At 37.4% G+C, this 16,177-nt stretch overlaps 1 protein-coding gene and 1 long non-coding RNA gene across 3 annotated transcripts in view; one reads left to right on the top strand and one right to left on the bottom strand.

Annotated features, from left to right (window-relative positions):
• TLK1 (tousled like kinase 1) overlaps window positions 1-16,177 on the top strand; it is a 138,996-nt gene that overhangs the window by 120,908 nt on the left and 1,911 nt on the right. For both annotated transcript variants that reach the window (XM_008138579.3, XM_054723525.1), the window contains exons 15-20: window positions 2,613-2,704; window positions 2,788-2,877; window positions 3,023-3,192; window positions 3,442-3,577; window positions 6,590-6,701; window positions 7,841-7,948. In XM_008138579.3, coding sequence (XP_008136801.1) covers window positions 2,613-2,704; window positions 2,788-2,877; window positions 3,023-3,192; window positions 3,442-3,577; window positions 6,590-6,701; window positions 7,841-7,948 — 708 coding nt within the window. The remainder of the gene's footprint in view (window positions 1-2,612; window positions 2,705-2,787; window positions 2,878-3,022; window positions 3,193-3,441; window positions 3,578-6,589; window positions 6,702-7,840; window positions 7,949-16,177) is intronic.
• LOC129150809 (uncharacterized) lies at window positions 2,585-13,777 on the bottom strand. The gene is made up of 3 exons (XR_008557546.1): window positions 13,689-13,777; window positions 3,660-3,751; window positions 2,585-2,671 (listed from the first exon to the last, which is right to left on the bottom strand). It is a non-coding gene; the product is annotated as an uncharacterized LOC129150809 (long non-coding RNA).

Raw genomic sequence — 16,177 nt, 5'->3', positions numbered from 1 at the left:
TAGAAATCCTCTCTGTTTAGTGAGACAAGGACTGTGCCTTCGTGGCTTACTAAAAACATTCTGGATTGTTCTGACTGTGGGAAAATTTGGAATTTGAATTCAGAGAACTTCAATTCTGGTCTTAGTTCAACCAGTAACTATTTTTTGTTTTGTTAAGTTGGACAAATAATAAGCATCATGGGCCTCACCTATCAGGAGTGATCTATGTGCTCTCTTATAATTCCTAGATCTTTGTTCTAACAATAGTTCATCCTCGTGCTCTATAATGATTGAAGTAGGCTTACACAGGCCTCATGGTGGAAAAGATCATAATACCCGAAACCGGTTTGGCTCAGTGGATAGAGCGTCGGCCTGCGGACTCAAGGGTCCCAGGTTCGATTCCGGTCAAGGGCATGTACCTTGGTTGCGGGCACATCCCCAGTAGGGGGTGTGCAAGAGGCAGCTGATTGATGTTTCTCTCTCATCGATGTTTCTAACTCTCTACCCCTCTCTGTAAAAAAAAAAAAAAGAAAGAAAGAAAAGATCATAATAGCTCACCTTGGATCCAAAAGTGTACAGTTATATAATACTACTAGCTCAGCCTACTAATCACAGCACCCTTCTGCCACTGCCACTGCCACTGTTTTTAGGGCCAAAGGGGATTTTCTTTTAGAAATTAGAAAATGCAGATGGGAGCTCAATGACTTGAACCTTCAATACTGACCTAAATACTAACCACTCACTCCAACCTCTACAAAGCCCTTTCGTAGTTGCCAGGTCCATTGAGAAACAAAGCAACAGATTGTAAATCAAATTTTATAGACTTTCATCTGTACCACGGTGGGAAAGATTGAATCAGTTGCATAGTGATAACTGTATTAACCCTTTGCACTCGCTTTTTTCTCGATTCCTTTATTCTACTCGGGATTTAATTTTTTAAATACCCCAGATTTTACAAAGCGCGGCAGTAGAATAAAAAACTGGAGTTTCTTTTCATACAAACTTATTTATTTGGATTTTTTTATATTTCAAATTATTGATACATTCAATACAATTCGACATACGAGCTGCTACCGATGCTAACCGTGTCGAGTCACACTCGACATCCGAGTGCAAAAGGTTAACTTTATGAGAAGGTACTTTACTCATCTAATCTTGGGAGAAAGATGTGTCATATATAACTATTATAATCAGCATACACTGGCATTAACTTTTATCATTAGTATACTTAATTTTACTTTCATCTATTTTCATTTATTATGATTGCCTCTGAATTTTATCCTTTATGCTACTCTGCTTTCTCTCACATGAATCTTTGAAAATTCTTTTCTATATCTTTAAATCCAACTTTTTAAAAAATTTATTTAGAAGTTTATTAAAACTAGAAACAGGAAACTAGGAAGGGCCTAGGATAGAAGAAGCAACAGACGAGAGACTATGTGGGGAAATGAGCCTAGACTGGGCTGCTTTGGCTCACTAAGAAGTCAGAGAAAAGGGGACCTTGGGGACAGGTTCAGGGGGTTGGCCACTGCCCACTGGTTGCAAGTCCCGTGGGGTCCCTTAGCGTTTAAGAGTTGCATTCCTAAGGGGAAAGACACAGGCATGCTCCCCAGAGGGAGGCCACACCTAAACCCAACTTTTGATTAATATAATTAGCTAATATTTATTGGATATTTACTATGAATCATACTTTTCTAAATACTTTATATGTTTCACCCCGTTTAATTCTTTCAACAACCCAAACTTAATAAATGAGGCTGAGAGAGGGTATTAGCACAAAGTCCTGCAGCTAATAAGGTTACCTTGACTCTTCCATCATTTATTGTTTCTGATCTCATGCTTCTATAATTTTGTGATAAGCAGTTTACCACTACTGCTTATTTTTAGGTTAAATTGATGGGGAGAGTGTGGACTAAGGACCTTCTTTTTAATGAATATGTAAGCTAAGTGTTTTCTTAAAGGGGCACCTTTGTATATAAATCACAGTGGAACCTAAATTATTAAATCTCTTATTGTTTAAAAAAATTTTTAAGTCACTTGAAGTCTTAAATAATACTGATCATTTTTTATTTTGTTACTTAAGAAATAGACTGGTGATTTAAACAAACCAGTATCAAAACTGTTTTATGGTGTTTTTTTAGACAACCAGGGAAAATTGAAGGCTAGTTGGATATTAGATGAGGTTAGGTGTGGTAATGATCTAATTAAAGTTTAGGAACTTGTTAATTTTCAAAGAAGTGAGGAAAAAGGTAGGGAGTTGCTAGGAGAAGCTAGAGAAAAAAAGGTTTGCTTTATGCAACCCACAGAAAAAGCATTAGAGCCATCTGTTTTCCTGGCTGTTCTACTGCCAGGATAGAGGAACAGGTTCATATTAAAAACAAAAAATAGCTTTATTGTTTTATTTTGATTCATTTATAAAATTTACATTAAAGTTTTCTCTGATTTAGCACCATGAAATATGTATCTTGTTTCTGATCATGTGTCATTAAACTGTGTATAATCTTAGCAAAGATCAGCACAATTGTAGTGTATATTCTAATTCCATATTATGCGAAAATCATCACCAAAATTTTTTTAATATCTTCAGCTATTCAGTTGGTCTTTGGTCCTAACTCTTGTGACTTGAATCCTAGGCTTTTGACCTTTATGAACAAAGATACGCTGCTGTGAAGATCCATCAGCTTAATAAAAGCTGGAGGGATGAGAAAAAGGAAAATTACTATAAGTAAATATAATACTTCATTCTTTTTATCAATTGAAAACATATTTAATGGTAATGGAGAATTAATATACTCTCTCTTCCTCTAGACATGCCTGCAGAGAGTATAGAATACACAAAGAACTGGATCATCCCAGAATAGTTAAACTCTATGATTATTTCTCCTTGGATACAGATACGTAAGTGAATATAACTAAAGATTTGTTTGCTTTCTGCTTTCCCTATTCTGTGGTGGTGATATAAATGATGACTTCATTTCGTCACTGTGATTCTGAATTATTGGATAATATTTTATATCTAATTTTTTTATCTTCTCCATTTTAGGTTTTGTACAGTGTTAGAATACTGTGAAGGCAATGACTTGGATTTCTATCTGAAGCAACATAAATTAATGTCGGAGAAAGAAGCTAGGTCTATTGTAATGCAAATTGTAAATGCACTAAGATATCTTAATGAAATCAAACCCCCTATTATACATTATGATCTTAAGCCAGGTAATTAATAAAATTGTCTAAATAAATTTTTAAGTTCTAAGGAGTATAATGTCATATTTATTAATTTACCTGAAAACATACTTTTTGGTTTAGTTTGTAAATGTCAATAGAGTAGTAGTAGAATTTAAAGTGTTTTTGTCATGTCACTTCTTAAAATTATATTTACTTCCCAAAAGTTAGCGTAAGTCATAAAGATGTTATTCATCTATGTATCATTAAAAGAACCTTCTATTTTTATTTTGCTCCTAGGAAACATCCTTCTGGTGGATGGAACAGCTTGTGGAGAAATCAAAATCACTGATTTTGGTCTGTCCAAGATCATGGATGATGATAGCTATGGTGTAGATGGAATGGACCTAACTTCGCAAGGGGCAGGCACTTACTGGTAAATATATCACTAAAAACATCAAAATTGTCTAGATTAGTCACAAGGCTTTTTATGAGAATTCAGTTTTCTTTTCATGTACCTTTGAGATTACTGTGCTGAGGGTACTGATGTGAAGTCTCTGAGTTGAGAGGGAGGCCACGTTCGTCAGTCTTCTTGACTCATCTCAGCAAACTAGAGGGAGGAAGACTTAGCATTAGCAGGTGACTTAGGAACCTACCCAGAAACTCCTAATGGGGAGAATGTGTGGGGGGTTTTCTATAATGTTAGAGGGACATTTATCATGAAAAAAAATACTTACAAAAGTATAACATCTTAACTGTTACAGGAAATAAGCAAAAAGCCCTCTCTGTAGAGCAGTGGTTCTCAAACTTTCTAATGCCGCAACCCTTTAACACAGTTCCTCATGTTGTGGTGACCCCCAACCTTAAAATTATTTTTGTTGCTACTTCATAACTGTAATTTTGCTACTGTTATGAATCGTAATGTAAATATCTGTGTTTTCCGATGGTCTTAGGCTCTATAGCAGCGGTTCTCAACCTGTTCGCGACCCACAGGTTGAGAACCACTAGCAGGGTTGCCTAAGACCATCGGAAAACACAGATATTTACATTACGATTCATATCAGTAGCAAAATTACAGTTATGAAGTAGCAACGAAAATAATTTTATGATTGGGGGTCACCACAACATGAGGAACTGTATTAACCTTTTGCACTCGGATGTCAAGTGTGACTCGACACGTTTAGCATAGAGATTAAAATTACTCTTTGAATGTATCAATAACTTGAAATATAAAAAAATCCAAATAAATAAGTTTGTATGAAAAGAAACTCCAGTTTTTTATTCTACTGCCGCGCTTTGTAAAATCGGGGGTTTTTAAAAAATTAAATCCCGAGTAGAATAAAGGAATCAAGAAAAAAACTAGCGAGTGCAAAGGGTTAAAGGGTCGAGGCATTAGAAGGGTTGAGAACCACTGCTGTAGAGGTTTTGTAGTTACAGTTTTTATTGGAGATGGATGCTTTGTTGATCGTGGATGGAAGAAGTATTTAGCATATTCTTGGCCTTTGGACTTGACTCTCAAAAATACCTTTTATTCACTTCATTATATATAGATATAAGTGTAGATAGCAACATAAATTCACAGTCTAAATGAATGTCATTCCCTTCAGAGTTACCTGGGTGTTAATAAAAATTACTTCAATATGAATTGTCAAACTTGTTGTCCAATTCACCAAAGTGAAGAATATAGACTATAAAATTTCAAAACAAGCTTAGTTTTCAGAATAAATTAGTTGAGCAAAAGGAGTGACATTTTAATTGGAAGAAAGATAACTGTATTTAATTTTCTTGAACAGGATGGTGAGTACAAACAGTCTTCACAGATAGCTTGGGCACATAGTGACCAGTCCCATAAGACAGCACAGTTCTGTACGGACTTCACTTTTCATGAACAGGGATTAGTCGTGTTCATGTATTCTTTTAAAGCCATTTTAAAGTTTTAAATTCTGCTTGCGGCATTTTTCTAGGACTATGAATAAGATGTCATGAATTTTTTTCATACTTAAAGAAAATTATTCAAACTAGTAAACCCCTAAACCAGTGATGGCGAACCTATGACCCGCGTGTCAGCACTGACACGCGTAGCCATTTCTGATGACACGCGGCCACATGCCGAGGATGAAACATTTGCTGCTCCTGAGGATGAAACATTTGCGAAATAATGTTTTTTCCTCAAAGTGACACACTACCCGAGTTATGCTCATTTTTTTGGTGAAGTTTGACACACCAAGCTCAAAAGGTTGCCCATCACTGCCCTAAACATTGGTATCCTCAATTAGTAATCCTTTGACCTTTTTTCTTTTAGCAACAAGGCTTGCTTTTTCACAACAAATCCTTAGGATCCTAATAAATAAAACCAATAAAAACAAGGCTTCTTGGTAGAACCCTATGGAAGACAGCTTGTAAGCCATGTTCTAAATAATAGATCCTTTTTCTTCTTCAGAGACACCCAGTATATTGTTTCCCTCTCACTCTGGCTTCACTCATGTAAGGCAGGGCAGACAAGGAAATTTACCTCTATCAGGTAGACACGAGACAGGGACGCTTATGTTTAGGAGGCTGTGCAGGAAAGAGATATAGTCATGATGGTTACATGGGGAAGAAGCAAAGCTCTACCTAGAGGGAAGCAGAAAAGGCTTATGGAGGTTGGGTGGATCTCGAAGAAAAGGTGCTCTCCGTGTGAATTGGAGGGTTAGGGGAGGTATTCAATAAGTCATATTCAAAAGCATGGGTGACAGAAAAGTAGTGTGGGCAGCCAAGTTAATTGGCTTTCCCTAGCCAGTTTGAGGGGTAAAGAAGAGTGAGTGCAGATGTTGGAAGTTTAAGTTGCTGCTGGATTAGGATGGGTCTTGTGTGACAAACAAGAGATATGAGGTACATTCCTTGGCAGTTAGTAATGCTGAGGTTCTTTAAACAGAAGAGCCACCTGATCAGATGTGTGTTTTAGGAAGAAAACTGCCTACAGTTTGAATGCTGGTGAAGGGGGGCAGTGGGAGAGGATTTATTCTACTATTAGAGACTTACCCAAATTAGAACATTGATTGGGTAAATTACAGAGGTAGAAAAAGTAGTTCCTAGAAGAAACGGGCTTAGCAAACAAGTTCTAGAGGTAAAAGAAGGTCCCTTGGAGCTTGAGAATGAAAGCTAATGGTAACACGCCTGGGGACGGGGAGGAGGAAGGTAAAGTGCCTAGAACATTGTAATTTCTAATGATAATACATGTTATTGTACACTTTAGGGATGTGTGTGTGTATCATACTTTATCTCAACGTTGTATGTTTTGGCGCTAGGGTCAAGTGATACAAGGATTTAAAAGCTTGATTGGTAATTTTCATTCATGAAGGTCCTAAGGTGTTATGTGGATAAAATTAGTTCTGAGATTTTACACTTAGATTTTAAATTACAGATTGTTAATAGTATCCTTTCCCTTTTTCTCCCCAAAAAACTATAGGTATTTACCTCCTGAGTGTTTTGTAGTTGGAAAAGAACCACCAAAAATTTCCAACAAGGTTGATGTGTGGTCAGTTGGAGTCATTTTCTTTCAGTGTCTTTATGGTAGAAAGGTAAGTTAAAGTATACCAGATTCAACTGTACTATTAGATAAGTGGAATTTTCCCCTTTTAAATACAAAGTTCATTAACGTAAAGTAAAAAGTCAATTTAAATCCTTCCAAGGAAAGCCAGGCTTCTTCTCTATTTCTTTTAATCCTTACCTGAGGATATTTTTTCATTGAGAATGGAAGGGAGGGAAGAGGAAAAGAGAAAGAAACGTCGATGGGTTGCCTCCCGCACATGTCCTGACGTGGGCCGGGGATTGAGCCTGCAATCAAAGCACGTGTCCTTGACCAGAATCGAACATGAGACCCTTAGGTCCACAAGCTGACACTCTAACCATTGAGTAAAACCAGCTAGGGCTCTTCTCTATTTCTGCTAAAATTTATATGGATCAGAATTATTTTAATGCCATAACAATTTACTTGCCCTGCATTTTTCACACACACCTTTTTTTTTTCTTTTTAACTGAAGGAAAAGAAGTAACTGTATGTTAAGAGTGTTAATATTCTCTACTGTTAAAGAATACTGGAGCCAAAACTCTTCATTATCCTCCATTCTCTCTCCCTCACTGCATGCACACAGTTTGGCCTTGGCATAGTTTCCTCAGGGAAATTCCGCCAAACTTAAGTCTTAATATTTCCTGAACCACTTTATTTTGAAGTCAGAACTACTATAGATATTATCTAATCCCCATCCCATCTCGTCCCTGCATCAGTATGGAAAGAGAGTTGAATGAACTTGTCTGGAAATTGGCTGCAAATTAGGAGTACCAAACCCAGAGCTCTTTCATTTAAGTTAGTGTACTGTGCTCACAGTGTTCTATTCAGTGGTCTTTGCACAGGCATTGCATTGCGACTACTTCATCTCTTCTCTAATGAAATTTTGTTTTGTAAATATTAAGAATAAAGTTTTAAATTTCTTATGTTTTTATCTTAATTTCCTATTTGTAGTAGCATTTTCTTCTGCTTATTCAGTGTCTCAGCTATGTTGTGGATTAATTATAACTTTGTTGCTATGAAAATGTATCCCAACTTCCATGTAACTGAGGGCAAGACTTTTTTAGAACACAAATCACTTGTATCTTGAGTATTCACTGGTAATATCTGTTTAAATTTTGTGAGATAAATTTCTCAACGTTTTATTTTTAGCCATTTGGTCACAATCAATCTCAACAAGACATTCTTCAAGAAAATACAATATTAAAAGCCACAGAAGTTCAGTTCCCTGTAAAACCGGTTGTAAGCACTGAAGCCAAGGTAATAAATTTATGTAAATAAGTTTTGTGAAGTAAATTTCACGTCATAAATTGTTCTTAAAACAAAGTAATTACCACCACAGGAAAATCTGTCCAGGAGGTATACAGTTGATCCTTGAACAATATGGGTTTGAACTGCACAGGTCCACTTAAATACATTTTGATAAATATATTGGAAATTTGCAGGTGAATCACATAGCCTAGAAATATTGAAAAAAAATTTGAAAAAGTTAGGTATGTCATGAATGCATAAAATATATGTACATGCTTTCTCAATTTTTATTGTAAGAGTATAGTATATATTATATATAACATACTAAATATGTCTTAATTGACTAAGTCATTGATAAGGCTTTCAGTCAAAAGTGATAATGTGGATTTTCAACTGCACTGGGGGTTGATGCCCCTAATCCCCATGTTATTCAAAGATCAACTGTATAAGAAATAATAAAAGTATTAGGTTGAGTCCTGGCAGTTGGTTGGAGTGTTGTCTTGTGCACTGGAAGGTCCCAGGTTCAAGTCCTGGTCAGGGCTTATACAGTGGTTGTGGGCTCGATCCCGTCAGGGTGCGTACATAGCAAAAGTACCTTGTCCAGAATTATACCTAGTATAATTCTCATGCTACTCTGCCCTAGCTCTTGAGAAAGCCTGACCTCTTCTTTATCTTTCTTAACATATAGAAGTCTCTGAAGCTAAAAAAAAAAAAAAAAAACTTCACCTGGGGACATTTTCATTGATTGTTTGGGGGAGAAAAAAACAAACGTTTATCATCTATCAGTTGCCAATCGCATGCACCCCAACTGGGACTGGGGATGTGCCTTGACCAGAATCAAACCAACGACCTTTCAGTATACAGGATGTCACTCCTACCAACTGAGTCACATCAGCCAGGGCAGTACTAACCAGGTCCAACCCTGCTTAGCTTCTGAGATCAGATGCATTCAGGGTGGTATGACCATAGACTAATCCATATATGTCTATGTGATATCATGAAATATTTCTAATAGCAAAACTATGATGATCCTTAATATCTTCCCACCTTCGTCCTCTGATTGGCCCTCTCCATTTTTACTCCTGCTTTGTTATGCTCATCCCAAAGTTTATTTCTCTGTGACTCCCTGTTGTAGTCTTCTTTGTAAAACCTGTGAAATTCCTAAGACAAATACATGACATTCCCATTTCTTTCTGGTATGAATAGTCTAGGCCATTGGTCGGCAAACTCCTTAGTCAACAGAGCGGCAAGCCGTGGCTCATGAGCCGCAGTTTGCCGACCACTGGTCTAGGCCATAAGAATAATTCATAAAGAGGCATTATGTAGCTTCTATATTGTTAGAAGAGTGTAGATAAGCCCTGCTATATGTTCCTGATCAAGGTCATAATGGCCTTTGTAATTGTACTGGTTTTTGTGTAATATCAGAAACTGTCCCATATTTCATGTTATCTTTTTTTAAATTTATCTATATTGTTGAAAGTATTACAGATGTCCTCTTTTTCTTCCCCATTGACTCCCTCCACCCCACTATTGTCTGTGTCCATGGGTTATGCATATAAATTCTTTGATCTCTCTCTACCCCGCCTTCCTCTAGATTGGTTAGTCCAGTGGTCGGCAAACTCATTAGTCCACAGAGCCAAATATCAACAGTACAACGATTGAAATTTCTTTTGAGAGCCATATTTTTTAAACTTCTTCTAACGCCACTTCTTCAAAATAGACTCGCACAGGCCGTGGTATTTTGTGGAAGAGCCACACTCAAGGGGCCAAAGAGCCGCATGTGGCTCATGAGCCGCAGTTTGCCGACCACGGGTTTAGTCTATCCATTGCATCTATATTGGCTTTTTGCAAATCATTTTAATGACTTTTAGAAGATTGACAATTAAAAAGATAACTGACGTTCTTATTTTAAAACATGAGTTATTTTTGTAAGGTAAATATGGCTCCTTTTAAAAAGATCTTGACACCAGTATCCCTGATGAACATAGATGCTAAAATCCTCAACAAAATATTAGGGAATCGGATGCAGCAATACATTTAAAAGATCATACACCATGACCAAGTGGGATTTATTCCAAGGATGCAAGGCTGGTCTAGTATTTGCAAATCAATCAATGTGATACATTACATAAAATAAAGGATAAAAAATCACATGATCATATGAATGTGAGTTTTCTTGATTAAAAACTCTCAGCAAAGTGGGAATAGAGGGACCATACCTCAACATAATAAAGACCATATATGATGACAAACCTATGATCAACATCATACTCAGTGGGCAAAAACTAAAAGTGTTTCCCCTAAGAACACTTAATGGGAAAAGGACAAGGATGTCTGCTTGCCACCACTCTTATTCAACATAGTACCAGAAGTCCTAGCCACAGTGATCAAACAAGAAGAAAGGAGGAGGAAGTAAAATCATTATTTGCAGATGACATGATATTGTACATAGAAAATCCTAAAGACTCCACCAAAAATCTATTCGATTTAATAAATGTAGCAGTTACAAAATCAACATCCAGAAATTGATGGCATTTTAATACACCAATAATGAACTCTCAGAAACTAAAAAAACAACCCATTTACCATTACAACAAAAAAATTAAGATATTTAGAAATAAACTTAACCAAGGAGGTAAAAAAACAACAACCTGTAGTCAGAAAATAAGACCCCAAATAGCCACAGCAGTCTTGGAAAAAAGAACAGAGTTGGAGGGATCACAATACCAGATATCAAACTATACTACAAAGCCACTGTAATAAAAGCCTGGTATTAGCACAAGAACAGGCATATTGATCAGTAGAACAGAACACAGGCCCCACATCCTTATGGTCAATTAATATTTGACAAAGGAGGCAAGAACATACGATGAAGTAAAGACAGTCTCTTCAACAAATGGTGTTGGAAAAATTGGACAGGTACATGCAAAAAGATGAAACTAGACCACCAACTTATACCATATACAAGAATAAACTCAAAATGGATAAAAGATTTAAATGTGAGTCATGAAACCATAAAAATCCTAAAAGAAAACATAGGCATCAGAATCTCAGACTTTTCACAGATACATCTTCTAGGGCAAGAGAAACAAAGGAAAACATTTTTAAAAAAAGGAACTACATCAAACTAAAAAGCTGCACAGCAAAAGAAACAAACCATCATCTGAATGAAAAGGGAACCCACTGTATGGGAGAACATATTTGGCAATAATACAGCTGATAAGGGGTTAATTTCCAAAATATATATAAAGAACTTGTACAACTCAACAAAAGGAAGACAATCCAATTAATGGGCTAAGGACCTAAATAGACACTTCTCCCAAGTGGACATACAGATGGCCAAGAGACATGAAAAAATGCTCAAAGTCACTGATCATCAGAAAGATACAAATTAAAATGACAATGAGGTACCTCTCAACACCTGTCAAAATGGCTAAACAAATAGCAAGTGCTGGTGAGGATGTGGAGAAAAGGGGACACTTATGCACGGTGAGTGGGAATGCAGACTGGTACAGCCACTATGGAAAACAGTGGAGTTTCCTCAAAAAATCAAAAATAGAACTGCCACTTGACCCAGCAACCACACTTCTAGGAATATAACCAAAGAAACCCATACACCAATCAGAAAGAATATATGCACCTCTACATTCATAGCAGCATTATTTCCAATACCTAAGATTTGGAAAGAGAGGATGAATGGATAAAGCTATGGTACATTTTACACAATGGCATACTATGCAGCTGTAAAAAAGGAGGACCTCTTACCCTTTGAGACAGCATGGATGGACCTGGAGATCATTATGTTAAATGAAATAAGCCAGTCAGGGCCTAACCTGTTTGGCTCGGTGGATAGAGCATTGGCCTGCAGATTGAAGGGTCCCAGGTTCGATTCCAGTCAAGGGAATGTACCTTGGTTGCGGGCACATCCCCAGTAGGAGGTGTTCAGGAAGTAGCTGATCAATGTTTCTCTCCCATTGTTGTTTCTAACTCTCTCCCTTCCTCTCTGTAAAAAAAAAAAAATCAAAATATATATTTTTTAAAAAAGCCAGTCAGAGAGACAAATATCACATGATCTCACTTATTGGTGGAAGCTAATGAACAAAATAAATTGACCAACAAAGTAAGTCCATGGGAATGGAACAGACTGACATATCTCATAGGGGAGAGAGGGACACGAAAAGATAAACCAAAGAACTTACATATTTACTAGAGGCCTAGTGCATGAAATTTGTGCACTGGGGGAAGGGGGTCTCTCAGCCTGCACCCTCTCACAGCCCAGGATCCCTCGGCAGACATCTCTCTTGCAGTCCAGGCTCTTGCAGTCCGGGACCCCTCACTCCTTTCCGCCCGCCTGCAGCAGAGGCAGGAGAGGCTCCTGCCACCGCCACTATACTTGCCATCCGTGAGCCCAGCTTCTGGCTGAGCAGCACTCCCCTGTGGGAGTGCACTGACCACCAGGGGGTAGCTCCTGCGTTGAGCATCTGCCTCCTGGTGGTCATTGCGCATCATAGCAACAGGTCGTTCCACTGGTTGTTCCCCTGTTTGGTCAATTTGTATATTAGGGTTTTATTATATAGGATATGCATAGTCCATGGACACGGACCATAGTGTGGTGAATGCCAGGGGGAAGGGGTAGGGACTGGGTGGAAGAGGGTAAAGGGGGGTGGGATGGGGGACATCTATAATACTGTCAACAATAAAAATAAACTAAAAAATTTTAAAGATCTTAATGTTAGCATCTAAATTTTGTCTTCTATTTATCTACAGCATCTGTGAGAATAGAAACTAAATGAATTGTCAGTGCAGAATCCATTTATTTACATTTTTAATGGTAACAAGAATGAGTATAGTGTGAATTTAGTATGCCAAAAAGAAGTCCCGTTTACCACCTCTGGCTCTTTATAGGTGCCACAGTCACCCTTTTGCTACCAGGGGAAAATCACATTATTTTTTGCTTGTTTCATAACCTTTTGTCCCTACAGAATACACCTTTGCCAAGTACCTCTGCTGACCTCATTTAAGCATCTTAAGCATATTTACTCCTCGTATACTTAACCTTGCTCTTGGTAGTTTTTCATCCTTTTAAACTCTGCCTTCAACATAATCACTCTTGATTTCTTTTTTGTATATCTTAATCATTTTCAGAGTGGTATCTGAAACTTGTTTTATTTGTTAAAGACTTAAAAAGATAAGACCTAAGGGATCAGAAAGACTTTTGATAAAATATTAGTATGCTAACCATGGTATAATGAGCTAGATTTGTTTTCAGAGAAAAAATTACTTCTGATTTTCAAAGCAAAGAACAGGCAAAATAGTTCCATTTAAATTGAAGTTTGATCACATTAAAAAGTATATATGTTACAGTTTTCTTATTAATGGTTTATTTCATGGCAAGCTATAGGGTACATCTAGTGTCAGCAATAAGGGAAAGAATTACCAATTGTCACCTAAGAATGTTTTATCTGTTGCAAAAAAAATGCATGAATCTCAAATGTAATATTGAGTGAAAGAAAGAAGCCAGATAAAGAACATAATCTGTGATATCACTTATATAAAGGTCAAAACAGCAAACTCAACTATAGTGTTAAAAGGGTAGAAGTTACCCAGGTGAGTTGTAGGCAGAGTCCATGCCAAAAAAGGCAGGAAGAGACTCAGATGGTTTTAGTAAAATTCTTTTATCTGGTTGCGTTACATAGATATATTCACTTTGTACTATCCTATCTAATAAAGGGGAAATATGCAAATTAACCATCACTCTGTCACAAAATGGCGGCACCCAGTCCTCTCAGCCCCGCCGGAGTCCCCCAGTCCCAGGGGGCAGCCGCTGAGAGAGGGCAGTGTGAGCGGCCTGGCGGAATGCTTGCTTCTTCACCGTGGCAACAAGGCAAGCGTTCTGTGCCCAGCAGCGGATGGGCCTCTGGTCAGACCAGGGCACAGATGGGCTTCTGGGCAGTGGGTGCTGAGCGGCCAGGCCCGCAGAGAGCTACTGGTGCCCGGATTCGTGCGCAGGGCTACTAGTATAATTAGGTTTTTTAAAAAACAAGCTTTTCTCAAGGACAGGATACATAAAACCAGTCTGAGAAAGGAAAAAGATAGTAATTTTATTCCACTTTTAGCTTTTTAAAAAGTGTGCTGATGCTCAATGTTAACCTATGAAACAAAAACCTCAATGAAGTGTCCCTTCATCTAAAGTCTTTATGCTCAATAGGAAAAAGAAAATAGTATGGTTAAAAATAGCATATCCTCTGGCCAAACTAAACTGATAGAGTGAGAGGATTATTTTAGCAGAAGATAAATTCTAGAAATAAGTGTGCAGAATTTGTAATTATAAATGCAGCTTTCCATATCCAACATACTATTAGAAGTCCTAACTAGAGCAATTAGGCAAAAATAGAAATAAAAGGCATCGCCTGACCAGTTTGGCTCAGTGGATGGAGCGTTGGCCTGCGGACTGGGGGGTCCCAGGTTCGATTCCGGTCGGGGGCATGTAGCTGGATTGTGGGCACGTCCCCAGTGGGAGGTGTGCAGGGGGCAGCTGATCGATGTTTCTCTCTCATCGATGTTTCTAACTCTCTCTCCCTCTCCCTTCCTCTCTGTGAAAAATTAATAAAATATATTTAAAAAAAAAAAAAAAAAAAAGAAATAAAAGGCATCAAAATCGAAAAGGAAGAAATAATTTACAGATGATATTATACAGTTAACCCTTTAACAACACAGGTTCAAACTGCACCATTCCACTTATACACAGATTTTTCAGTTGACCCACACAGTTCAAATTGAATGAAGGGTCAACGGGTCATTGGGAATTGCATATGCAGAGGGCCAAATTAAGTTACATGTGGATTTTGACTGCTGGGAGTTGTCACCCCCTAACCCCTTGTTGTTCAGGGATCAACTGTATACTGAAAACCCTAAAAACATCACCAAAAAACTGTTAGAACTAGTCAACAAATTCAGTAAAGTTGCAGGATGCAAACTCAATATATAAAAATCTGTTGGCATTTCTATACACAAACTATCAAAGAGAAATTAAGATAATAAGCCCATTTGCATACAAAAGAGTAAAATACCTAGAAGTGAATTTAACCAACACTGAAAACTGTAAGATGTTAATGGAAGAAATTAAAGAAACACAAATATATGGAAAGATACTCCATGCTCATGGGTTGGAAGAATTGGTATTGTTAAAATGTCTGTACTACCTAAAGCAATCTACAGATTCATGTAATCCTTACCAAAATTCCAATTGTATTTTTCACAGAACTAGAACAAACAATTATAAAATTTGTGTGGAACCACAAAAGACCCCGAATAGGCAAAGCAGTCTTGAGAAAGAACAACAAAGCTGGAGGTATCATGCTTCCAGATTGCAAACTGTAATATAACTATAGTAGTCAAAACAGTATGGTACTGGCATAAAAACAGACACATCGATCAGTGGAACAGAATTGAGAGCCCAGAAGTAAACCTACACATATATGGTCAATTATTTTATGAACAGGAGTCAAAAATATGCAATGGGGTAAAGACAGTCTCTTCAATAAATGATGTCAGGAAAACTGAGCCACTTATACCATAGACAAAAATTTACTCAAAATGGATGAAAGATTTGAAGGTGTAAAGATCCGAAACATGAAACTCCTAAAAGAAAATATAGCTGGTAAGCTTTTGACCTCCGTCTTGGTGTGGAATTTTTGGATTTGACACCAAAAGCAAAGGCAACAAAAACAAGTGCATACTAACGCTTCTGCACAGCAGAGGAAACCATCAACAAGATGAAAAGGCAGAGACTTGAATAGATCTTTATACCAATGTTCAAAACAGCATTCACAATAGCAAAAAGGTGGAAACAACCCAATATCAATCAACAGGTGAACGGATAAACAATGTGGTATATACATGCAGTTGAATATTACTCAGTTTAAAAGGGGACAAAAGTCTGATGCATGCTGCAAGTATGGATAACTCTTAACCCTTTGCACTCGCTTTTTTTTCTCGATTCCTTTATTCTAATGCTAACCGTGTCGAGTCACACTCGACATCCGAGTGTTAAACATTGTGCTAAGTGAAATAAGCCAAATACAAAAGGACAAACATTGTGTGATTCCACTTACATTCTAGGTACTTATATAGATATTTAGGATAGCCAAATCATAAACAAGACAGTGGTTTCCAAAGGTTAGGGGAGGAAGAAATCAGTAGTTACTATTTAATGGTTACAGTAAAAGTTTCAGTTTG

The sequence above is a fragment of the Eptesicus fuscus genome, chromosome 11 (assembly GCF_027574615.1).
Source record: "Eptesicus fuscus isolate TK198812 chromosome 11, DD_ASM_mEF_20220401, whole genome shotgun sequence".
NCBI classification, from domain to species: domain Eukaryota; kingdom Metazoa; phylum Chordata; class Mammalia; order Chiroptera; family Vespertilionidae; genus Eptesicus; species Eptesicus fuscus.
This window is presented reverse-complemented; position numbering and strand designations above follow the sequence as displayed.